Source organism: Trachurus trachurus, assembly GCF_905171665.1.
Source record: "Trachurus trachurus genome assembly, chromosome: 7".
NCBI classification, from domain to species: domain Eukaryota; kingdom Metazoa; phylum Chordata; class Actinopteri; order Carangiformes; family Carangidae; genus Trachurus; species Trachurus trachurus.
The window spans coordinates 27,621,855-27,648,080 of record NC_139901.1 but is presented as its reverse complement, the minus strand read 5'-3'; the positions used below and the strand labels follow the sequence as shown (position 1 = coordinate 27,648,080).

The window sequence follows — 26,226 nt, the reverse complement described above, 5'->3', positions numbered from 1 at the left end:
TCAGCGAGAGATTTGCTAGATCACTGATTGTTTTAGATACTTTTCATACTGAAAAAACTTGAATGTGTTGTAGTAGCCTATTACATGTGCCATACCGGTAGGACTCTTTGGCTTTTGTTTTTATTGCTTTGGTTGATTGTTTTATTGCCACGTGTGGTCCCATGGTCCTACTGGACCACGGTTCACCACTGGTCACTTAAAGACCCTTCACTGTTGGTTGAAATAGCCGATAAGATTTGGTTGGATATGACATTGTTTTTCTTTTGTTTATCACTTCTGCGCCCATTTCATTCATGCACTTAATAAATTGTCAGATTAGTCACTATTTGGACACTTAATGCCAGCAAATTATGTTTGTGATGATTTACTCAGACCTCATAAAATGACCACACTACCACACAACCACTAGATGTCACCATACTCTTGATAGTGTGCACCTGCTGAGGAGATGCATTTGCATTGTCAATGCATCTCCATCATATAGGTAGCCTATGTGATACCAGACTGACACAAACTGCATGCCAGCTCATCCAGAGGGTTTTTCTGGTGTGTTTCTTTGTCATCATGCTTGCCCATGATAACAACAAAAAGCCTCCCATTCAAAACTTTAAAACTGCACTGCCAACTACAGTTCTCCAAGAGCATTTCATCTCAAAAACATGTGGCTTCTGTGGATAAATGTAATAAAACGAAGGCCCGTAGAGCTGACTCAGTGTCATTGTCTGCTGAGAACCTTCCAGTGTTGTCAGTCAGTCAGACTCCCTTTTATTCCACCACTCCTTCTGCTTTTGACTCCATCCCTATAACCACATCCCTCCCTCTTCTACTCCTCTTGTGTGTGTGTCCTCCTGAATGCTGTCCAACAGGCGAGACTGCCCGCATTGCATTCTGACTTTGGGTTGGAGCAGCTGTTTGTGCCTGTTTCTGTGCATAATTGTTGTGTCCCGGTCTGTTCTGCGGCCGCCAGCCTCCCATTTCTGCGGTGACACTGTCATGCGATGAAACACCCGGGTGACTCTAGGACCCAGTGAGACACACACCAATGGAAGGGGGCGTGGTGACATTTTTTTAATCTGACCACAGAACCTGTTAGCTTACTCTTGCTTCCTCTAAGACAGTTTGCATAGTTCCCTCACTTGTAGTTCCTTGACGTGACAGACGCAGTAGAGAAGTGCTCTGTGAGGCAACAACAAGAAGAGCCACAGCCCTGAACCAAAACCTCAACGATCTTATACTCCATGAGCCCGGACGAGGACCTCTGTGTCCTGACATGCCTGTGAAAGGTGCCCTGTCGCAGGCAGTGTACAGCCAGCCATGGAGCAGCAGGCCTGGATACTGAGGAACTTCCTGGCCCAGCTGGAGAGTCGGGAGCCCGTGAATGAGGGGGAACCGAATGGCATTCTTGGGGAGTTTGCCGTGAGTCAAGATTTATGTTCCCTTTACTGATACAGTGGTGTGTAGTAGACGAAGCCTCCGCGCAGTAGACCTATTTCTTCTGTTATTTTCATTATCACATTATCAAAGAAGATGTCATTATGGCTAAGGTGTTATACTGGCGGAGTTGACAGTCACCACAATAAAAAGCGAAAGCTCCAAATTTTTTTACAAAAGACCCAGCGAATCGGGGAAGTAACACACTGTTCTTTGTATAAACAGCTCAAACACCACATTTGTGCTTCCTCTTTGCACTGATACTTGTTATCAAAGGCACATGACAAGTGGAGACCCATAGGCTACTGCTTTACAACCCCTAACAACATCCTCTGTTCATTTACCATCGGCAAACAACATTTCATGTACATTCACATGCAAGCAAAGTGTAGGCTGCAGGCTCCCATGGAGATGAGTGACATGCCAGCGCCTGAGGGCAGCTCATGCTGCTGTCATGCTGCTAACCAGCCCAGACCACTACAGAGGAAGGGGTCTCTTGCATCACTTCCTCTTCAGAAACAAAAAGCACTCTGTGGCGTTAGCACTGCAGATGGTCTGCGAGGCCTTTTAACAGACTGTGTGGAAGAAGTGCGAGAAAGAGGCTGTGAACAAAAAGACCAGTGTCTCACATGGACGCGCCATGAGCTCGGAGTGTCAAACCTTCCACCCAGTTAAATTTTGGATGGAAATCCTCTCAGCTTGTGTGAGCTGTCCTGCCAGTTTCTAGTAAGATGAGTCACAGATTCTGGTCATCAAGGGTTGAATCACATAGAAACTGACCATGTGTGACCATTGAGTAGTTGGTCACATGTAATTTGCCTGGCTCCTTTTCTCCCCTGACTTTCATGTACACAGAAAAGTAAAGCTTCATTTTTATAGAACTTGACACCAACAACTTTAAAAGCCACCGTAGACTATATAATACAGAAAGAGAAACAACTACGTCCATTTGTAAAATGCTGTTTAACCAATCTGAGAAACATTTATTTATGGACACAGCGAGTCAGAGATGAATTTAGACTTTTAACCACCTCAAAATTTTAAACTGAACTCTTAGAGAAAGGCCAAAATATTCTCCCTGTGCATTGTGTTGTTGAAGACCAGTTGTTGAATAGTCTATAGTAGCTGAGGTAGTAGAAAGCATCACACACATAGAATATGTCTAAGTGATCTTCAGCAAAAAAAAATTCATGTGAATGTCTTGCAGAGTCTCTGGTGCACTGTCTGAATAATAAGTGTCTCCGTTTTATCTCTATCGTTTGAATTGAGGAAGTTTAAAGACACCAGGCGTATCATCACCAACGATCACACTGCAGGACTGTACAGCTACAAAAACTATGTTCCACAACAAGTTTTAAAAGTTGAAATCAATCCTTGCTCGTGTTTTCCAGAGGTTGAAGTGCCTGTCAATCAAGTACCGCACCGACAAGACCTACCCCAGCAAGACGGCTGAAAAGCAGGAAAACATCAAGAAGAACCGATACAAAGACATTGTACCATGTAAGCTTTGCACAAGGATGTTTTGTGATGATGATGATAAAGTTTTTCATCACATTATGAATATAATTCTGCATGAGGGCTGATGCCAAAAACGAGCAGAGATTAATGAAAGAAGGGGGGTTGCATCTTTTTTGGATCTAAATACATTTACATTAGAATTGACAGTACAAATACTGTCCTAAAATTAATTTTTTTGATACAATAATGTCTAATAATATCCATGATCATAAAGATCTGTTGAGTCTTGAATCATACACTATATGTGGATTTATTTTTAATAACTAAACAATGGGGAACATGTCCACTCCAGGTATCCAGAAAATATTTCAAACACTAATAAATCTATTCATATTTATATTTCTACTTTTTCTAATTCTACTTAGTTTTGATTTTTTTTTTTACCCAACGTTTATAAAACGCAACAAACAACTCGTTGGTCATGTGTTTGCTATTAATTATTACTAAATAAGCACATTTCTCTCCTTTTAGTTGACCACACCAGAGTAAAACTCACTCTGACCACCACTAAAAATGACACAGACTACATCAATGCCAACTTCATCAAGGTAAATGAACAGAGTCCTTGTGAGGACAATATTATTAGGATTTCATGTGCATTATTGCATTAGTGTACTTAACTATATGCTGTGTTTTGTCCACAGGGGATGTCGGGCTCGAGGGCGTACATTGCCACTCAGGGTCCTCTGCCTCACACCGTGCTGGACTTCCTGAGGATGCTGTGGGAGTACAACGTACAGGTACAGCAGGACATCACAAGTTGTCGTTATTTTTTAACACTTGTGTCGATCTCAAAACAACTGGGAAGATGCCTCAGTGCTAAAAATGTTGTTACATTATTTTTTCTCTTTGTCTTGTGTGACTCTAGGTCGTAGTGATGGCCTGTCGAGAGTTTGAGATGGGAAAGGTAACAGTTTGTTTGCTTACTGGATCCCCATTAGCCGTTATTTAAAAAAACAAGATCATAATGGACACAATTCTTTTTCATAATAAATATATTTATCTGCATTTTCAACCGTTATTTCCTCTGCGTTTTTTTCTTTCTTTCTGTAGAAAAAGTGTGAGTGCTACTGGCCACAGAAAGGAGAGCAGCCCTTTGTTTGTGAGCCTTTTACAGTTTACTGTGTGAGTATTCTCTTGTCTCAGAGTTGCACTTCCTGCTCTGACATTTTCCTACAAGTGAACCATGACATATTCTGACATTATAAGTTCATGTTATCTTCATGTAACATCTGTGTCATTCTCTTTCCTCTTTTGTCTGTTTTGAATACAGCTAAAACAAAAATAAATTCACAATCTCAACCTTTTTTTTTTTTTTTTTTTTTTTTTTTTTTTAAGGATTCTGAGGAAAGTAAAGGAGATTATTTGACCAGGATGCTGAGGGTGACTTTCCGCAATGTAAGCTGTGTTTATACCCATATTGTTAGAATAACTGTCACGACAATTCACCTGAGATCAGCAAAAGATTATCTGCTCATGTGTCGGTAGCTGCAACAAAGACTGAAGGCAAATCTCAGAGTCTAATTCCTCAATACGTCGTTACGCAGTTGTGTGCGCCATGGCCATTAGTAAACTACTATACTTTTTATTTTATTTTTACAGTGTAGCCGAACTATGAAACAGCTGCATTATGTCAACTGGCCGGATCACGGCGTCCCAGACTCCATCCCTCCCATTCTGGAAATGTTGGAAGAGATGCGTTCCTATCAGGGCCACGATGACATCCCCATCTGCATCCACTGCAGGTCAGACACACCTTCATATAGAATTATGGGATTTTATTTTTTGTCCAAAGAATCTTATCGATGTTTTGTTCTGTATGTGTTTTGTTATTATTATTATTATCATTGACATAATTATTAGACAGAGGGGACTTGTTTTGTTACAGCGTGAGAAGATGAACAATGCGTGAACTGCCTCTAATGTGTGATCATGCCTGTGGTTGTGATTCACCAGTTACTATAGGAACGTAGTGTCTGTGGGCAGCACGTACAAGGCCCCTGGCTCAGGCCTTAGAGGTTAGGCACTTCCTCTCTGCCTTTAAGACAGGAAGTGTGTGTAGGTGGTTAGCCAACGACCCGCTTGGTTTTAATACACTCGATACTGGCAATCCCCCTCACCGTTAACAGCACTTTTAAAGACAAACATTTCACCATCAGTTGCTCTAAAAACTCCAAAAATGTGACGTCCATCAACCCGCACCCACACGGCGGCTTCTACATTCACCAAGTTTACGACAGACAGATAGATAGATAGATAGATAGATAGATAGGATAGATAGATAGATAGATAGATAGATAGATAGATAGATAGATAGATAGATAGATAGATAGATAGATAGATAGATAGATAGATAGAGTAGCAGCAAGACATACTACCTAAAAAAAGCAATATAACTCAAATTTGAGCACCCTATGAGTAATGAGTTAATGAAAATATACACTATATACATCCAAATGTTAATACATAAAAAACTTTAAAATAGAATAAATAGAAGAGAGAAGAGAAGAGAGTTTTGTCTTTTGTTGTTTCTTTTTGGTAACTAAAGCCACGGTGGAGTTCAGAGGTGTGAGACCATTTTCCTCCAAGCAAGTGAACAAGAAACTAAGCGTCAGACTTTCTTATACTAAAGAGAGAGAGAGAGAGAGAAAAAAAACAACATGATATAATAAAAACTCGGTGCGCATGGTGACCGGCCCAGCCCACACCTTTCAGAGGATGATGTGACTGAATGGAACGACGATGAGTCAGTGGCAGATCCAACCTACGGCGCTGCAACAGAAGGAGTTCACTGCTACAATAACACACTCCACAACAAGTGTGCGTGAGTGTGTTCCCTGACGCGTACAGAAAAACCTCTCAACTTCTTCAACACTGTTAATACCGGTTCAAGAAATTCAAACTAATACAGTGTGAATAGAAATGACATTATACAGATCACGTGACGGGCTCTGGTGCTTTCTACACAAGGCCATGTCATTGCAAACATCCCTTGTGGTTTATTGATAATTTGATACTATACTGATACAGGGTTCTGAAAGGAGATCACTCAGATTTCTTGAAATGACGAAGCAAGGGAAAAACCCTCCTACGGTTTATTTTTAGGATTTGAGTGGAAGCCTTAAAAAAAAAAAAAAAAACATCTTTTATTTTATTTATTTCCTAATTTGATCTCACAGTTTCAAAAAAATGTTGTAGGCTACTGTTTGTTTTCATGCTGCGTGAATCAGGAACTGACTATGACCATTTGTTTAAAAAAAAAACCAGCTCAGAGTATCGGATTGGGTGTGGTGAGTGTGATGCAGTTCATTGACACTGGGTTGTTGAACTTCTATAAACAGATGATTAATTGAGGAGACATGTCGAAGCCGAGCGGTTTGAAAAAATGTGACTTTGTGCTGTGGTTGCAGCGCCGGCTGTGGGAGAACAGGAGCTCTGTGTGTCATCGATTACACCTGGAACCTTCTGAAGAAGCAGGTGAGATATATATTCCTCCTCTTATTGTGCACATTGTTTTTTTCCCCCCCCAATGATTCGCACTGAAGCGTGACTGTTTGTGTGCTTTTTTATTTAGATGATCCCTCCAGATTTTAATATCTACGACCTCGTTCAAAACATGAGAACCGAGCGGCCCTCAGTGGTTCAAACCAAGGTATGTTTTTTTTTTTTTTTTTTTAAAACATGTCACATGGAGCAAAAATCTTCCAACAAGCAGAACCACATTTCAGGCAGCTCTTTATGTCAGTGCCTTCCTCCCTATCAAAGGCCTTGTGATGATTTGTGTGTTTCGTCGTGCGTCATGCCTCAGGGGCCTCGACACCTAACAGAGCAGGTTTTTTTTGTTGTTGTTGTTTCACCCCAGGAGCAATATGTGCTGGTGTACAGAACCATCAAGGTGCTGTTTCAGAGATATTTGCAGCAGTCCATGGATGCACACACCTGCAGAAAGGAGGTGAGCAACCAGAAGCACACACTCACATACACACATCCTTCTGAGTGTATTAATACGACTACAGTAACAGCCGTGACACACGGTGAGGAAGACACAGCAGCTGTGGCAGGATTTTCTTGTGGTTTTGTCACATTTATACACAGAACACCGTTACGTAATCCGAGTGGAAAAAAAGCACAATGCAGACTCAAAACTGAACAGTGAAGTCTGTGTCTGTAAAGCTGCTGATTTATTTGAACACAGGAAGTTAGTGATTTGTTTAAGTGCATTTTGCAAATGTGGTAAAATTCATATTTGTGTTGCATCATTCCCTTCATTATTATTATTATAATCTTTATTTAAACTCGGAAATATATTGAGGAGCAACCTCATTTGCAATATAGCCGACTCGGACAAGACATAACACACGTTTGAAGCAAACATTATCCGAAATACGAAATACCAAAAAGTAAAGTGACAAAGATAAATTGAAAACAGAGAAGTCTAGTTAAAAACAGGAGCAGTTGGAGGAAAAATAAGATGTAGTTATGGATTTAAATTGTCCCACTGATAAAAGTGTGGTAAGTTTCAGATTGTTCCAGGTTGCAGGTGCACGGGAAGAAAAACTGGACTTTACAAATTCAGTATTAACAGAGGGAACATGCAGTGTTAGTCAGTCCTTTGACCGTGTGTGATAGAGACTTGCATTAAAATATACTAAAGAGTTAATATAGGATGGTAAGAGGCCAGTGAGAGCTTTAAGAATAAATAAAATCCAGTGTCTATCATGCCTGTTAGATAGCGAGGACCATTCAACTTTAGAATACAGGTCACAATGATGAGTGTTGTAGCTGTTGCCTGTAATAAACCTCAGGGCTGAATGATAAATGGTGTCAAGTGGATGTAAAGTTGTAGCTGATGCATGCCTGTATAAAATGTCTCCATAATCTAAAACTGACGTAAAAGTTGCCTCAATAAGTTTCTTCCTGCAATGAAGAGGAAAGGATGATTTGTTTCTGTAAAAAAAAAAGCCTATTTTTGTCTTAGTTTGGTTACCATATTTGTCATCAATCCAGATTCCAAGATATTTGTATTCAGAGACTCTTTCAATAGTTGTACCATTACTAGCGGAGATAATTTGATTTTTGTAAGTGTTGTTTTTTGATTCGGTGAAAAGTATGACTTTGGTTTTTACCTGCATTAGGAACCAGTTGATGATTATTGAGAGCAACTTGTGAGTCAGTGAAACAGTGCTGAAGAGATTCAATTGCAGAAGTTCATGTGTTCATACTCCTCCTTTAAACTGGACAGGTGACCACCACGGTCCCGCCTCCTATCACGCCCGACTCTGAATCTGACACCGAGTTCGATTTGCTGGAGAGAGACTTTTCACCACAGTACCACCACCACCACCGCACAACCTCACCTTACGCTTCGGAGAATCTCATCGTCCTGAGGGGCGGGGACCAGCACGTGGACCGGCAGCAGCAGCAGCAGCGAGAGTGGCACCTGTTCTGCGCCTTCTCCGCCGACGCGCTCACCGGCGGCCGGGACCAGCAGGAGGGGGCCAGGACCTCGCCCGCACAGCTGCACACGAGCCAGAGAGCCGCCGCCGCAGTGGAGGAGGAGGCGGAGGAGGAGGCAGCGAGCGGGAAGGAAAGCGAGGACATCCCATCACTGAAGCCTCCACCTGCAGCAGCCGTGCCCGAGGCCATTTGTCTGATGGTGGAGGACCCGTACTTCGACACGCCCATGAGCTCCCCGTCCTCAGAGGAGGTGCCCGCGGAGCCTGGTGAAGACACCAAAGAGTGGACGTTTAGCCCCATCTTCGACACGCCCATGTTGTGTGTGAATGACAAGAATCTGATCTCACCTGTCTCAGGTATAGTATATGGTCATATATCTCACAGACAACACAGCATTAAAGGGGAGAGTTCAACATTTTGGCAAATTTGCCTTTTTCCATAATCTCTTATATAGTCTCTCAGGAGTAAGTTCATTACCTTTAATTGTCAGTGCAAGCTGTTTTGAGAACGGCGGGGCAGAGACGTGAGCTCTGCACGGAGCACAGTACTTTTGCTTCATCAAACTCATCAAATGCGGAATCCAACAACTCTTGTGAAGAAGTTGTGACCTGCACATTCACCACGCTATGAAATAATCATGTAACATTATGAGACAGAGTTGTTTTCTAGGCAAATGCGTATAGTAGCTGGAATGAAACTTTTCAGACACGGCTGCTGGGCGGAGTGACTTCAAAAGCGCAAGTAGACCCGAGTATTTGCTTCATGTGTCGTAATGTTACAAAATAGGCTTTATGCACAGTTCCACTACTTCCTGAACTTAAACAAGCTCCTTTATTTCCTGTCTTACATTATTGGACAAACTGATTAATCCAGGTGTCACAACAATGGTCAGACACACCTGGATTAATCAGTTCCAATAATGTAAGACAGGAAATAAAGGAGCTTGTGGAGCTGTGCATAAAGACCATTATACGTTATTATTTCATAGCGTGGTGAATGTGCAGGTCACAACTTGTCCACGGGAGCATTTTGGAGTTGTTGGATTGTGTATTTGATGAGTTTGATGAGGGGAACGCGAAAGTACCATGCGCCTCTATTGTGTTTGCTGAGCAGCTCGCGTCTCTGCCCCGCCGATCTAAAAACAGCTTGCACCGACAATAAAAGGTAATGAACCTACTCCTAAGACTAAAAGGATTATGGCAATGGCTGAATTTGCCAAAATGTTGAACTATCCCTTTAACATTGACTTTTTATAGATACTTGTATTCATTAATGTGCATTTGTGTTTAAATGTCATCCAGATGAGGAGGCGCCTCCTCCGCTGCCTGAACGAACCGCTGCATCCTTCGAGCTGGACATGGTCACAGGTTTGTGTTTGAGTGTAAATGTCGACTGTAGTATAAACCACAGGCCTCTGTCAGGCTCAGGCCTCTCTGTTGGCTTCATTATATATAAACTATTCCTACTTAAGAGTCTCTAATCTCTGTGCTTATACATCCTCATGTCTAACATATCACGATTTTGTCTTTCAGAGCGCTCACATCCCTCTGAAAGGTTATCAGTCATCATCCCGCCGAACGCTGCTGCCGAGGCCGTCAGGGAGCTGAGGGGTGAGGACGTCTATGAAACTCCTGATGTAGTGTAATGTGATGTGATATTTCCAGATAATGTGATTTTTTTAAAAGGCAGGAATGATTTTCTCAAAGTGAGAATAACTCTTTGATGGTAAATGGACTGAATATCACATTCAGGTGCTTTTTTTCCCTCCACTCACACACCAATCATACATTGCCACCTGCGGACACTTCAACATGAATCACTGACCTTCCAGTTATTGGACGACCCCTCCTCTACCTCCTGATGCTGCAGTGCTCACAACAAAATACCCAGAATACTCAATATAGCCTATTCATACTTATTTCATTTCTCATTTTCCCAGCCTGCACCCCTTCACCTGTGCCCCCACTTCCAGAGAGGACTCCAGAATCGTTTGAGCTCGCCATCGATCAAGGTCTAGATACAAAATAACACCACAAATCAATCACACACACAAAAAGGAATAAATATGAAATGTGCATTGTTAGGTTTAACTCATTCTCATTCTTGCTCACCATTCAGCTCCTGTGGAGCAGAGCTTCGAAGTCACACCACCGGTGGAGCTGAGCAGAATAGGAATGTCCTCTGAGTGGTCGGGGATCTCCACAGCAGCTGCCACGGCGACTCCGAACGAGCCCAAACCTTGGGCCAGGAGTAAGGTGAGAGTGAAATAACTTAAAGAAAAAGAAGAAAGGCCAGCAACACTCGTGTCCTTCTCATTGTCTTTTATTGCAAACTGTGTCGGCGCTTTAATTACATCACTTCCTGTTTAAAATTACACACTGAGGAAGATGTTGAAACCGGGTCTGTGTGTTTTAAGCGCCGACGCAGTTTGCAATAAAAGACAATGAGAAGGACACGAGTGTTGCTGGCCTTTCTTCTTTTTCTGCAGTTTTTGGCCGTGCACCTCTTCAGTTTGTTCTTGAAAGTTTTTTTGGAGAGTGCGTGTTTTTCTTTGTTTTGAGAGTGAAATAACTTCAACAGCATCTTAGACACAGACAGGTTTAAATAACACACATAACAAAGTCAGAAAGCAGCAGATAACATCTCTGTTCAAGTGACAATGTGTATGGTGCTGTGGTTTATGGTCACAGTTAATGGTTTAGACCTGGAGCATCCTGTCACATCAGGTTGCTGTGGCAGTTACGTAACAATAACATATTATTACATTTTCTTTCTTGCAGAGCCTTAAAGTCAAAATGAACTTCACAGGTAAGATTTATATGATAACATAATGTTCAGGATTTTGTATAAACTGTCTCATAATGCCATAAAATAAATAATAAAGTTCTGCAATAATATGATGATGATGAATTCAAATTTAATGCTGCAGCTCTGATGTTTTCTTTTGATATTTTTCTAGCACCAGTTGCACATTTTGATGTTGCATCCAATACACCTGCAAACCACCATCCTCTCCACCCACCTCCGCTCCCGTCGACTCCGCCTCCGCTCCCCTCAGTTCCGCCTCCGCTCCCATCGACTCCGCCTCCACTCCCATCGGCCCCGCCTCCTCTCCCCTCAGCCCCGCCTCCTCACCCATCGGCCCCGCCTCCTCTCCCCTCGGCTCCGCCTCCTCACCCCTCGGCTCCACCTCCACTCCCATCGGCCCCGCCTCCACAGCATCATTTTCACAGTAGGTTTTTTTGTCTGCAGAAAAAATATAATAAAGTTATTTAAGGTTTAAAGTTGTTGACGTTATTCTTCTATCTGATTGTGCAGCTGAAGACAGCAGCCTGATTCCTCCACTCCCTGACCGAACCCCCGAGTCCTTCATCCTCAGAGCAGAAGAGAGTGAGTGCATCATCATCATAATCATCAATTCTCTTGCAACAAGAGACACAATCCTGCAGCAGAATCTGTGAAGTGATATATATCTTTTTTTTTTTTACTCACTCTCTCGCTCTTTTTCCCCAACAGCTCACGTGACACCGGCCTCGAGCCCGCAGCCCTCATTGAGGGTGGGCTTGTCGTCCGAGTGGGATGTCAGCTCTCAGTCCAAGAAATTCCTTGATGTCGTCATGTGCAGGAGCAAGGTAATATCTCTCCCCTTCCTAACACTCTCCTCCCTGAGTTTCTATTTGTAAGCATATTCTAACTTTTTTTTTTTCCACTTTTAAATGCTCTCCACAGTCGGTTCGAGTCAGGAGTTCAGGGTCGGGTGAGTTGATCTTTGGTTGAACGCTGCTTCCTCTTCTGCTTTCGCTGAACTTGACGAGGGTGTTAAATGATGAGGGCAGCGGTGCTCAGTGTAGCTCTTCCTTCCCCATAAAAAGACCAAAACCAAACACAAACCATCTACAGTAGTCCACCGAGTGAGAATGAAATGAAATTTGTTGATATCTATAAGAAGATCTATTTTATGGTTTTAAGTATTAAAACCAATAATTCCCTCAAATTACAGCAGAGATGGGTATTATTACAGATTTGGTTGCACTAGTGAGTATGTACAGTCATCGTATGGAGGTTTAAACCTACATGCATGAGTCAAAAGTATTTTTTTGAAATACATGTAAATGTATATTCTAAGGGGTGGGTATTGTAGTATTTATATTTTTTTATCCTATTTTATTTAGAGAAAACAAATTATATACATCTACCTTCTAACTCTTTTCCATCGGGAGTTTGTTTGTAGCCGAAGAATTTTGCTCCGGGGGTTATATACTAAGTTATTCTGATTCTGAACTATACTACTATGCTTATCAAATTAAATTAACACAGTGCAAAAGTCTGGTTTATTCATAGGTTCTTAGTGGAGCTCTGTGGTAGAAACACCTTCACTTTATGTCTCTTTATTGTTGATCTTGGTCTTTTTATTGGAGTTGTTGATTGCTAATAATTTACTATAATAGTTTAGGTGAGAATTACATTTAGTATTCTGATTGAAACTTAATAGTCTTTCAGTAAGTTTCAGAGCAGTAGGAATCTTAGTGTCGTGGATAAATATAGCATTTAAAATACTTAAGTGCAGAGACGTTACACTGAGGAAGTAGACCTCGGGGTTGCATTTGCATCGTTTGCTGAGAATGTAGAAAAACTGGCAGATTCAGACTGATCTGTAGAAGTACCTGCCCACACCACAGGGAGGCGTCGTTTATCAAAGTGAGGGACAAACGTTTAATTAGTGAAATGACAGGTTTTTTGTTAATGAAATGAAATAACTGCTGGTGCTGTTGTTTTTGTAGTATGGGGGGTTGTTGAACATTGTGTTTCTTGCAGAGCCCCTGACTGCTGCTCAGCAGCTCGCTCCATCTCCTGTGGTCGTGGCTGGAGCAGGAAGTGGTGAGTCGCCTCAGAAATTAAAAAGGCGCTGCGCATCACACAGTAGCCTCTCTCACACCTACACCTATTAATAGACACACAACTACTTTCCTTATAGATGCTCGAGCACATACAGTACTATATCTCAACATCTAAGGCCTAACTGATTACTGTGGTAGTTGAGTTAATCACTCTTCTGCATGATGCTTTGATGCCGCGAACACTTTGAGATGGAGAAAGGAGGGAGGGTGGGGCAACAATCAGGGTAATTTCAAAAAGCAACAAATCATCTGTCTCTTTGTGTTCAACATCAGCACAAGTGGGACAGCATGAGCAGGTGAACCGCAGGCCGTCTCTGAACGCTGAGACACCAGGAAACAGATCAGACAAAGGCAACGAGAAGGGAATGTGCAGAGCGAAGGTAACACAACTCGTTAATAACACACACACACGATCTTAAAGTGAAGCCAAAGCCAAAGCTGAATCTGTCTTTTGTGTCTCTTTTGCACAGAGTCTGAAGTTTTTTAGACACAAACCAAAAAGTAAGTCACGCTCATTTAAAATTCAGCTGAAATAAATGCACTGGTGCTTGTGAGAAAACTTTGGACTAACGTGTTTGAAAAAAATGTATTTGATCAGATAAACCGACTCCTCCACCTCCTTTAAATGAGTCTGGAACACAACCTCCAACAAACGGTGCCTCGTTCTCACTGTTTAAATTTGGTAACTTCCTCATTTTTGCACATTTTACACATTTCTATTTCAATACCAATACATGCAACTTATATTATATGACACTGTTTCCATCTCCTCCTCCACAGGATTTGGGAACCGATTTGGAAAGCCCAAAGGCCCGAGGAGTTACCCAGAGACTTGGATTTGAGGCGGCCACCCCTCCCTCCCTGTCTTAAAACATTTATAAAAAGGTGGATCTGTTTTTAAACTGCTGTCGCTAACGATGTGGACATCTGGGAGTTTGACTTGGACCACACACTCACTGTCAGTGAAGAGCACCAGAGGCCGGAGGCTGATCCTCGTCTTGCACAGCACAGCACAGCAGCACTCTGAGCAGAGAACAAACAGGAAGTGCCTTAGTCGTATGAACTAATTTTAATTTTAAACTATTTTAACCAGGGGCTCGATGAACAACATGGGAAAGCTGCAAAACCTCTTGAAGACAATGCTGTTAAACTTCATATTAAGTTGTATGCGTGTGTGTATGTGTGTATATATATGCGTGCGTGTATCTGTATGCGTTTGTGCTTATGGCATGAAACAAGAAAACGGGTAAAACTTTGAATCTCGTTCAGCATCATGAGTGTTAGTTTCGTATCTACGCTGTCATTCACACTCCTGCTGCCATCTTTTTAGTATTCGAACCAACTTGAAAGCATCATCAACCTGTGAAAAAGGATATCTTAAAGGTACAGTACAGTGTATGTGATGCATATTAAATATGCATATAATGTCACTGTGCATTTAAAGTGTGTCACACAAATTTATTTATTAAAAAATATAAAGTCTATGCATCATCATTGGTTTTTCTTTTGTTTTTTTTTATCCTACTCCCACACTGCCTGTAAGAGATCGAGCCGAGCAATTGACAAATATGATTAAAAATGTCCTTGTACGAACATTAACAACAACAACAAATATTCGTAGCATCACGGCAAATATGACAAAGGCTTATGTGACAGTATCCCATCTGTCCATTTATTTCTACATTTATTTATCAAGTCAAGACCCTATGACAGTCATATTTCTGACAGAACAAAAAATAACCACTCTGCTTCCTGATTAGGATCTAATATGTATGAAAATGTCTCATTTTTTATTAACACGGGTGACGTGCAGATGTAGATGTAAAAAAAAAAAAAAAAAGCATCATGAGATGTCTTTTTTCTTTTTTTTTTTATAAAATAAACATGACAGACTGTGGCTGCTGTGGCCAGTTCTCATTTCACATCCTGCTCACGAACAAAATGCACCTCACAGTTTTTAAACGAGGCGAAACCCTAAACAGTTACAAGGCACTAAAACGTGGTCAGTGGTCGAGCAAAGGCAGCATCACACCAACACTTCCTTAGTATAGCACTAATTTAAGAAGACTACACCGAACAGACAGGCAGTGTTCGCATTCGCTTTAGCATCAACAAGCTGTTTCCCTAATTGTCTGGAAGACGTGTTGCAAGTTTAGCATCAAACTTAATCTCTCTACCCACTCAACATCTGTCTCCAGCTGTGGGGAAACTGACAGACTCTCATTAAACAGCTGCTGATGCCGTCGCGCTAACTTACCAAAAAAAATGACAAACACCTCCTTTACAGAAGTTTTTCTAGCGCTAGAATAAAAACAACAGCTGCTCCTGCTCACACTGCCTGTGTGACATCATCACCAAAAACTCACTCAACGGCTCCTTTTGCAATAACTGGACGTCTTCTCGCTCTGTAAAAACGTTCTCCTAGATCTACGTGATAAAAACAACTGATCTGATACCACAACGTTACACTCAGAAAACTGGATACAACCTTCTACAGCAGTGCCTTCATAGTGACATCACCAGCTTAAAAAAAACAAAAGTGTGAATCTGTGGATTTTTTTTTTTAAACCAAATGAAAAACATTGAGTGTGCCGACAGCATTCACATAATTCCCAGTGATAACGTAAAATAATATTTACATACCAAAATGCTGAAGACATACTCCACACCTGAAGAAAATAGTCACACTATTATTACTTCATAATATCAAGAGTAGTAATTCTTTTGTCATTGAAGAGGAGCTCCTATAATTAGATCTTTATTTAAATATCCCATCACTGGTTAAAAACCATAATGTTAAAGTTCAATCTCAAGAAAATAAATAAAATATCAAAAAACAGTTATCAACAATAAGAAAGAGGGAACTGTATAAAATGGTATTTAAATAAGGAATTGTGGAAATGGCAACTTATAAAGCTGACAAAGAAGTTTTAAGTGCTCATAGCGTTAAAAGATCACTATGTGATTTAAAGTCCTTCAAAATAAAAGACTAATTGTGTGGAATTTCTCCTCTGTACTGGCGGTGGCCGATCACTGGGTACAGTTAGTCTACATGCCTCTGGCAGAGAAATTAATAAAGTAATAAAATGTCAAGAGCTTAGCTTTGACCAGAAATGAAAAAAAAGTGTGTCTTGCAGTAAGTTATGTCAGTTTCAAAATAAAAGCTTCTTTACATGATACACTCTGGTTGGATGTAACCATGTTAAAAAAAGAAAGAATGACTGAAATGAAAAAACAGTGATTTGGGTGAGAAGAAATAAAAAAAACAAAAAAAACAACCCCCGACCATTTACAGATTTAAAAAAGTGTGGAGAATAATTTAAGTTGAAAGGCTTCCTGATTGACAGTCAGTTGTCAGTTTTAGTCTAAAATTCCTTCACATACGCTCCTCCCATCGTAGAGAGAGAGAGAAAAAGGAAGAGAGAGAGGGAAAGAGGGGGGGAGGTTTGCAAAGGGGAGAAAGATCATTTCGGGAACTCGGCGGTGTGGCCAAAAGCTTTCGGTAGTGTCGAGGGCGTGCAGCCGGAGTGGACCGGCGGTAGGGCAAAGTGGGGGTCCTGGTAGGGTGGGGGCGGGTGGGTGGACTTGGTGGGCTGCGGGGGGGCTGGCTGAGGCTCCTGCGGAGGCGTCGCTGGCCTCTGGAACTCGGGTTCCTCAGTCTTGGCCACTCCGCCGTGGACGCCGTCGCCCTGCCGCCTCGCGCAGGGGGTGACGGTGGTGTCGGGCCGGGCCGGGGAGGCGAAGGAGAGCTGGCCGGTGGGGGGGCTGAGGTGGCTGGGCCTCTGCCGCTGCTGCTGCTGCTGCTGCTGCTGCTGCTGCTGCTGCTCCTCCTGGTCCTGCTCCTCCGGGTGGTACTGCTTGAGGCGGATGTGCCAGGCCAGGCTGCAGACGGCCGACACCGTCTTGAACTGATGGATGACGTTCCTCGGGATGAAGTAGATGTCGTCGTCACACAGCTGCAGCCGGACGTAGCGGATGCCTTCTCTCCTCAGCTGGTTGAGTTTGGCATCGTCCACCCACTGGACGCACTGCACAGAGACACAGCAGAGAAGATTTAGATATATACAGTATTATTCCTTGTAAATCCGTGGTTCCCAACCTCTTTTGGCTTGTGATCCCATTTTGACATCCCAAATTCTGGCGATCACGTGCAGTCAGGTTATCGCGGCCGTCAATCAAGATGCGCCAGCTCAGATATTTCTATATGCTGCATTTTAAATATTGCGTATTTGAAAGTATAGAATACAGTTGTTTAAGATTGTGTGTGGTGTTTTTAATCATAATTTTAAAAAGAATAATAATTCGTTTAAAAAAATATATCTATTATCAGTAATCTTTTTTCAGGCGACCCCATTTGAATTCCAGGCGACCCCATGTGGGGTCCCGACCCCAAGGTTGAAAAACACTGCTGTAAATAGTATCATTATGTCTTCTGTGCCCTTATATGTCAATTGTTGGAGTTATGTTTATGCTCTATATGTTTATTTTCATGGTATGTAGCTGTATCTAAAAACCAAGGCTAATTCTTTGTATATGTAAACATACTTTGGAATAAATACGTCTCTTACATACAGTTGGAAAATAAGTATTGAACGCGTCAATAGACTTGCATGGTGAGCATGCATAGAGGCCATGGCGGTTGAGTGCTTTACTCTTTTTTTTTTTTTTTTTTAACAATTGTACCTGCTGATTCCAGGTCTGTCTACAGCTCTGTCAGGGTTTCTCGGCTCTTGCACAACTCTTCTTAGTTTTCTTTCGATTTGTGGTGAAATGATCTTTTCAGTTCCAGATTAACGGCACTAACGGATAAAACGATGCATTCAGTCACGTCTGTAACTGATGCATCAGTATGTTCTGCAACATAAGTTTCTGAAGGTCTTGAGAAGCTCTTTGCTTTTCCCCATCATGAGACGCCTCTTGTGTGACACATTGGTGATGAGAAACCTGTTCATAGGCGTCAATTTGGACTAAACCAGCTGATATTACTTTGCACTGACAGGGGACAGGATGACTTTCTAAACACTGACAGACTCCAGCTGCTTTTTTTTTTCAAATCTCCTCCTTTTCTTCATGTGTTCAATACTTATTCCCTGTATCATTTCACTTTATCACACATTACTTAATTTATGGACATAAATGTTTGGATTTCTTTGTATGTATGCATTATTTGGGTTGTTGCTGACATCTGGTGAACATTTGATGTCAGTAGCTCGATTAGAAATACATTTTCTGAGAAAAATGTTGACACGTTCAAAACATTTTGTATTTTAGCAGCATGTGTTATCAGCAGTCATCCCAGCTCTGACCTGAGACACTGGCGGCTCGTACAGATCGAGCTGCAGCCTCTGGACAACTTCATTGAAGTCTCCAGCTTGGAAACACACGACATCTTTGGTTATCCGGGGTCGGTTGTTCCTGTTAGAGTTCGCAAAAACAAACAACAACAAAAATCACATGTCGAGTCAGCTCGTCCCTCCACACACACACACACCATGACAAACCATTATTATTGTTTTTAACTCACCACTCTCCAAAGTGCACAGCCTTCAGCACCCCGACAGCAGCCGTGCTCTGCCAGTCAAAGCTCTGACCCACGTGATCGGCGTGAGCTTTGGTCCGGTCCTCAAACAGAACCTCTCTGGGCTCACTGGCTCTGGGCAGGTAATGCAGATTCTTTATCTCATTCATAGACCTGGATTAAAAGTATATATATATTTTGTATAAGTATTTCTGATGAATGGTTCCATGACTTTTCCCGTGAAGCCGTGTGTTTGTGTGTTTGTGTTTGTGTGTTTGTACCTGCGCCGTTTGAACGGAGACTTGGGCATGTCGGCCGTCGGCACCATCTGTTCTCCGGGTCGCACCCACATGATGGGCCCGTCATCACTCTGAGAGCGACAGTCCAACTTCAGACTGGAGAGGCTTCCCCACGGCAGGGTCATCTGCAGTCACACACACAAACACACACACAGAAACACAAACACAAACATAGCTGTCAGTGTCAGCCTGAAGGTGTCTGAGCTAATGGACCAGAGAAGATATGTGACAGCTGAGAGGAGACACTGTTCAAAGAAAGGAGCAAACGCATGGACAAATGTCTCCAGGGAATCATCATCATCATAATCATCATCATCATCATCATCAGCCTCCTGGGAAATGATAAACACTGTGAGTGTGGTCCATCTTTTGGTGAGTGGCGTAATACGAGCTCAGGACGACAGTGAACACTGAACCAGGTCTAAACTCAGGTGCATAGAGTCTATCAAAGGGAAGAGCTGAAGTATAAAACGTAGAGACTTATGCTGCGTTCAAGACAAGTCGGAAGTCACAGAGAAGTCGGGGCTCCAACTCAGAAACTTGGATGCTCAAAAGACGTTTGGCAAAAATATATGCAGCAGCAATTTGTGCTTATTTTGGAAGCAGATGAAGAGGAGAGAAGACGCTGCAGGTGAGTGCACATTTTAGATAATAGAATAAAAGTTATTTGCATAGTGATACGTGTCCATTGATGATGGCCGCCATGTTTGGTTGCTGAAAATCGGAGCTCTGAGATGATGCCTGAATTTCCGACCTGTAATTTCTGAGTTTGACGCCGTTCAATTCATTTTTCACAACTCAGAGCTTTTTTTTGTCGAGGTGCGAGTTGTCTTGAACGCAGCATCAGCTCCCGGGAAGTTTATCTATCAGTGATGAGTTCGTGAAATGGTCCTTTAACGCTGACGGCGCCTCTAAACCCAAAACACTATTCATATAAACAAAAGAGCAGGAGCCTGGGAGTTTTTCCTACTTCTTTTACACATTTCACTTTATATTTCCACACTTTTTAAATGTACTTACGGTATTTATTACTAGATCTAATCATGTTTATATTATTTTTCACAGAGTAACTAATTTGTCATGACTTCCTGCTTGCCTCCCACAGGCCTCTGTCCTGTGTGTAGTGAGGTTATTATTGAATATCGGGGTGATGAAATGACTTGTGCGTTGAACGGAGCATAATTTCCAGGCGTCGTGCCAACAACACGTGTGATAATAACGGAGCTGAAGTGCAGCTGACGACGTGGTTTGATAGAACCGTTGGTGTAAATGATGCTGGAGTCTCCACAGGGAGAGAGAGTGAGACCAACTTCTCCTCTAAAGCTCAGCAGGACGCTGCAGCCTGAGGTTAAACCAATTTATCAAAGGGTTTAATGAGAAGGAAGAAAAAGTATAATTTAAAGTTTGGGCCTGATCCAGCTTCCTCTGATCAGCAGTGGAGCTCCCACAAGTCACTTAGTAAATTTTAAGTGGAGTTTCCACCTCTGAGCTGCAGGGGAGGACGAAGTGAGCAGCGGTTCAGACGGGTCAGCCATAAACATTCACTGACAGCTGATCTCTGGAGAACTTTACTTGAATTACTTTATTATTTATTTAATAGTGTGTGAATGCGATTAGTTCAGTTTTACAGTGTTGTATTGTGTTTTTATTAAGCACTTGGTTAAGACAATGCTCGAATTTTGTTGTGTTTTTAATGCGACGATGATAAAGTGCCTTCTGAACTCTGATTTCTGATGAAGTGATGAGCGATGCATCGGCAACAAATGAACCAAAGTAGTGCCATAACACTCTCTGAAGGTTTGAAGATGTCTATAAACCCATTTCACCAACCTCGCTCCATTTAACGCCATTTTAATGTATCATATTTGATACATACTGTTTTAAGACTTCTACATCATCAGTGTCATACTTTGTACATTTTAAAAATGACGGATGTATCAAGTATGATAAGAATGAAAATAAAAACTATGCAATTGCTAAAACCTTTTTTTCACATTGTTTGTCAGAAGGTCCAATTAAGACTCCACAAAATTCAAATTTTCTGTCAATTATTTGACAATTCATACTTTAAGGGGTGACCACATCTCTGACAACAATTAAAACACTGTTTCTTGTACACATCTGTTCGACCCTGAGTCTCCTCTCTCTATAGACAATAACAGTGGCTCCACTTAGATACAAACAGTCACAACAGAAGCTGAAAAACGTGTAAAGATGTGAATGTTGTGTGACGGCCTGAACTCTGTGAAAATAGCAATGAATTGGAAATATAAACTCTGGGAAAGATATAAATGTTTGATTGCTGAAGAAAGAGTGTGGTCCCAGAGGACATTGTTGTACCTGTTGTTTAGTGATATTTCACAGTCTGGCTGAAGGTGGAGAAGTGTCTGAACATTACTTATCTACTGTATTTATTGGCAGCTTGTTTATTTACTGTTTTTTTTAAATGGGTATTTAAACACCTTTAATAGCACAGAATCAGTTTAAACATCATTTTAACTTTCAATATATATTCTTAATTTTAATTCTCTTGATTGTTTTAAATGGTTTTAGCTGTTTTAAATGTTTTCTTTTACTCTCATTTGTTGTCTGTCTGAGGCTGATTGAAATCAAACTTGTAGGACAAGTTTACCTTGTGAACCTGAACCTGAACAGATTTGGCAGCGGCATAAACAAACACAACCTGAATTCTTGTGTTACCACGCCGCGATGAGCCCCAGATGTCGACGATAACGTGATGAAGCGCGTCGTCTGGTACAGAAACTCTGGGTCTGATTCTGTGCGAGTGTGACTTGGTGGATGTTAACATTATTCTTATCAAGGAGTACAACAGATTGAACAGATGTTACAACAATAACGATGCATCAGTAATGGAGCGTGGTCCTTGTACTCCTTAATGAGCTTCCTGAGAGCAACATACTGTATTCAGCATATTAAGTGTGAGTCTGGCCTGGAGCCTGGAGGACGATGCACAATGAGTTTAAGTCTAAGTCCCTTCTATCAGGTGGCAGAATCAGCACAGGAAAATAAAGCTGGAGAACAACCTTTAGCCAGGTGGATATTGATAAGGATCAAAGAAATAACACTTGGTCCGACCTTGAGAAAGGGGGATTCCTCCAGCATGTCCAGGAACTCTGGGAAATAGTCTCCAACTTCCTCATCCACAGCTCCGACCAGGCTGATCTGCCTCATGGGTCCGGCCCGGTATGTTCCTGAACAGTAAGTACGGTTCACCTGAGACGGAGGGAACAGCTTGTGTTATTCAAAGCGACCCAGTTTCTTACTTCATATTAATTATATACAGGAGGACCATATTTGAACTGAAAACAGAATTAACCGTTGAGTTTTTCTTTCTTGTTCCACAGCTACAACACAGACGATGATGACCTTTGTAGCAAAAGAATCATCTGCATAATATTACCCTGTTACTTGAACACTGCTGTAATGAGAATATATTTTCTCTCCGTGGAGCCTGTGCTGTTTTATGTCCTGACCCAGAAAGAGCAGCAGATAAAACCGAGCACTTTGGTGCAATCATTTTTACCAATCATCCATTTACTCTCTGCTCTCTCCAGTGGTGAAAATGATCAAACTGGGTCTAATTTCCCTGCAGAAACGTTAAGAACGCTGAGCTGATCTGAGCCGAGCTCCCCGTGTCCTCTGCAGATCTAACATCCAGACATCCCAGGCAGCTCTTTTTCTGCCATCTTTCCCGCCGGGCAGCGCCAGCGAGAGAAGCTGTAATCCCCACCGTCATCACTGGAACAGAAGCGACTCCATTACATATCTGTCTCAACAACTTGGCACCAGCGCAGCGTTCAGACTTTACAACAGCGAGTGTCTACTGTACTCTGGTCTCAATCAACGTACTACAGAGGTAAAACATGTACACCACTCCAGCTCGGACTGGACCTTTAACTTCCTGTGCCATTCCACATGGATTTCTGCATGTTTTGTGCATGTTTTTGAGCAGACACCATATGATCCCTCCTTAAAATAAAGAATTTAATTGACTAATCCACAGATGTGTTATTTCCTTGAACTAAAATACACATTCCTTAAATGTAGACTATCTATTCAGAAAAAGTCTATTATGCACCCAGCTTGTTTTCCACATTACAACATGACGTCTGACTATAACAGGCAACAACAGCTGTGTATCCTGAAAGCATCCTATTATTATGCCACTGAACTCAATTCACTCTTACTGGACTATTAATGATATTCTATCATTTAGTTTAGATAAAAAATGATTAATTAATGATTAACTAGTTGACTTACAGCTCCAGTCCAATTATTATTACTGTATGCATACTGATTCTCTCAATTTCTCCCAACACTTGAATCATAATAATTAGGGGTGGGTGGGAAAAAATCAATACAGCACAGTATCTCAATATTTTAAATGGCAATTTTGCATCAATACACAGATGCCAAGTATCAGTCTGAACAGGGAGATACTATGGGCCTTTAAGAAGTTTATCTTAGAAAAGAAAAAACAGCACACCACAAAGTTTTCATTTGGAGACTTCATTTGCAGCTGAAACAAGCCAATAAACGGCAGCATATTGCAATATTTTTTAATATCGCAATAATATCTTATCACAGGGCCTCTGGTGACTCCCACCCATAATAATAATTATTATTATTTTATTCATAGAGCACTTGCAAGCAAACACACAATGTGCTTTCCGAAACCACAAAAGACTCAGACTTAAAACAGAACAAAGAGTGCATGTGCATAGAAATGTGCATAAGAATAGTGTGACCCATATTAAAAACACCTGGACCAGAGGTTATAATGTGAGAGTTTGGGTTTATAACTGTGTGTTGGACCAGAGATCTTAATTCTCACATACCTGAGAATGAAAGTTGGCAATAGTGGTGGTCTCAATGTCCTTCTTGCCCAGTATCTCCATCTTGACCGGTGTGTTGGGGAAGTTGAAGGCAAAGTAGTCCAGGAAGTCGGGCAGGTAGGCGGCGGCGCTGTGCACCACGGCCAGGGCGTAGGACGCTGCGCCTCTGGGCTTCTCAGCAAAGGCCAACTCCAGGAACTCCTGGGCGAAGCACTCCATCTCTGCCGGACTCAGACAGGCCAGCTCGTCGGCGTAGGCGTGCAGGACCAAGCCCCCACCGTTGGCCTGTCTCTCCTCGTGCATGAGGCGTCCGCACCAGGTTCCCGTCTGGAGAGAGGAGCTGCGGATGTAGTGATCTTGGTGGGAGACGAAGGGGACGTGTCCCTGTTTGAGAGCATGGAGGTAGGGCTGGTGGCGGTCGATGCTGCCGTCTCTGCTGCTGGGCTGACGGACGCCTTCATGCTTCACTGTGCCGGGCAGAGACGGATCAGGACGAGCCGGCAGAGACAGGTCGGCTCCCAGCCCTGCACACACGGTCTGGACCGCCTTGTTGTGCACGCGACGCACCTTCTTGGTGCCGTGTTCATCCTCACGGTGCTTCTTCTTCTTCTTTTTCTTCTTCAGCAGATATTCCTCCAGCGTCAGGGACTTGATGTTCTCGTTGTGAGGCCTGGGCTCTGACGAGGAGAAGATAAAAGAGAAAGTCAGACACTCAGGGCACATGATGACAGAGAGAGGGAGAGAGAGAGAGAGAGGTGTGCTGTAGTTGGACGTCCAGGTGATGCATGGTGTGTTGAATCATTAACGGTGATTCATGATGGTCTGTTTCCCACACTCCACTTTCCAAACTTCTGGATTGACATGCACATTAAAATGATTGACACCAGGCTGCAGGACATCAATTTCTGGACACCTATATTATCTGCTTAGGTCTTTATGATGTCATTATTACACAGGTGATGATGGACAGGTGTACAAATGTCAAAGAGAAAATCTGCTCTGTCCAAAACACATTTTAGATTCTGTTCCAGGACTAAACCATAGTGAGAGTGATTCTACATCTCTTACATCTTGATGCAGCTCTCCGAACAACAACATCTAAGAAATATGATATCATTTTATTTTATTTTATTTTATTTTATTTTATTTTATAAATATGCATGTAATAAAATAACTCACCCTTCTTTTTCTCCAGTGCCGCATGCTTCACGTTGGCCTCGGCGTTTTCCTTCTTGAGCTTGAGCTTCGGGTCTTTCTCCCGGTGCTTCTCTTTAAAATCCTGGGGCTTGGCCTTGACCACTTTGAGGGGCGTGAAAGTGAAGAGCGCAGGTGGCTCCGGAGGCGCCGCTCGCTTCTTCTGCAGCTGCTCCGCGACCTTCCGCTGAGGCGGCGGCTTCTGCTGCTGCTGCTGCTGCTGCTGCTGCGGCGCGGCAGGCGGAGGCAAAGTGGGCTGCAGGTTCTTCTTGGTACCGTTGCTGAGCCCGTGGTTGTGGGGATGATGGTGTTGATGGTGTTGGTGGTGTTGGTGGCGGCTGTGGAGGACATGCTGCTTGTCCGCGCTGAAGTTGTGGGGCTTGTTGGGGTTGTGCTGCAGCTGATGCGGCGGCTGGGTCCGGTGCTCGGCGTGTTGCTGCTGCTGCTGCTGCTGCTGATGGTGGTGTTGGTGTTGGTGGATGTGCTGCTGCTGCTGCTGCTGGTGGTGGTGGTGGTGGAGCTTCACTTTCTTCGCCTCCTTCTCCGCTCGCTCCCGTTTGTCCGCGGACGGAGACAGCTCCCGCTTCTTCTTCTTTTTCTTCTCTCTGATGAGCCGCTCCAGGCTTCCTCTCACCTTCTCCTCTTCTACTTTCGCACGCATCAAGTCCACTTCAGCTGCCATCTTTGCACGTACAGTACATTTAAAGGACTCGGGACTACCTACCGCGCAGGTCCCCGCGGACAGTTTGTAGTCCTTACCGCCACGCATTTGTAGTCCAGTTCAATGTTTTGGCACTATAACGCACGCGCAACACACGGAACTGTGGGTCGTGTAGTCTGTTGATATTGCAATGCGGCGCGGGAGTTGGAGTTTGTACTGTGCTGAACGCGTGCGGCTCTGCACGCACTCACTTCTGCTCGGCTGACGTCATGGTTAGTTTTGCAGCACGCGGCCACGGGAGGCGGCCGTTCACCGAGTCTGACTGATGCAGGACGGTGAAGAGAGAGAGAAATGAATAAAAACCACCGGGGTCAAACGAACCCAAGTGTTGAGT

At 42.7% G+C, this 26,226-nt stretch overlaps 2 protein-coding genes across 2 annotated transcripts; one reads left to right on the top strand and one right to left on the bottom strand.

Annotated features, from left to right (window-relative positions):
* The first annotated feature begins 1,258 nt into the window (after positions 1–1,258).
* On the top strand, positions 1,259–15,011 carry ptpn22 (protein tyrosine phosphatase non-receptor type 22). Its single transcript, XM_083975861.1, is given in 27 exon segments — positions 1,259–1,301; positions 1,304–1,416; positions 2,823–2,931; positions 3,421–3,497; positions 3,594–3,689; positions 3,818–3,856; positions 4,003–4,074; positions 4,288–4,347; positions 4,552–4,694; positions 6,360–6,426; positions 6,524–6,601; positions 6,812–6,901; positions 8,192–8,762; positions 9,708–9,773; positions 9,939–10,016; positions 10,346–10,417; positions 10,525–10,661; positions 11,187–11,214; positions 11,366–11,638; positions 11,725–11,796; positions 11,923–12,038; positions 12,136–12,163; positions 13,222–13,284; positions 13,578–13,684; positions 13,775–13,805; positions 13,903–13,986; positions 14,085–15,011. Coding segments are annotated over 27 exon segments (2,763 nt in total). The 5' UTR covers positions 1,259–1,270; the 3' UTR covers positions 14,147–15,011.
* A 2-nt stretch (positions 15,012–15,013) lies between these two features.
* On the bottom strand, positions 15,014–25,911 carry rsbn1 (round spermatid basic protein 1). Its single transcript, XM_083974654.1, has 7 exons — positions 25,157–25,911; positions 23,981–24,654; positions 22,218–22,355; positions 19,104–19,246; positions 18,829–18,996; positions 18,611–18,719; positions 15,014–17,332 (listed from the first exon to the last, which is right to left on the bottom strand). Exons 1-7 carry the CDS (start codon positions 25,851–25,853, stop codon positions 16,769–16,771), a joined length of 2,493 nt encoding a protein of 830 aa, XP_083830780.1. The 5' UTR covers positions 25,854–25,911; the 3' UTR covers positions 15,014–16,768.
* Between the last annotated feature and the right edge of the window lie 315 nt (positions 25,912–26,226).

What these genes read in the sequence shown, in the direction of transcription:
- rsbn1 (XM_083974654.1), bottom strand. Translation starts at nt 25,853, where the DNA reads ATGGCAGCTGAAGTGGACTTGATGCGTGCGAAAGTAGAAGAGGAGAAG. An exon ending in GGCACTGGAGAAAAAGAAGG is followed by an intron (nt 24,655 to 25,156) that starts GTGAGTTATTTT and finishes TCTCCTCGTCAG; the next exon opens with AGCCCAGGCCTCACAACGAG. An exon ending in TCTCCGTTCAAACGGCGCAG is followed by an intron (nt 18,997 to 19,103) that starts GTACAAACACAC and finishes CTTTTAATCCAG; the next exon opens with GTCTATGAATGAGATAAAGA.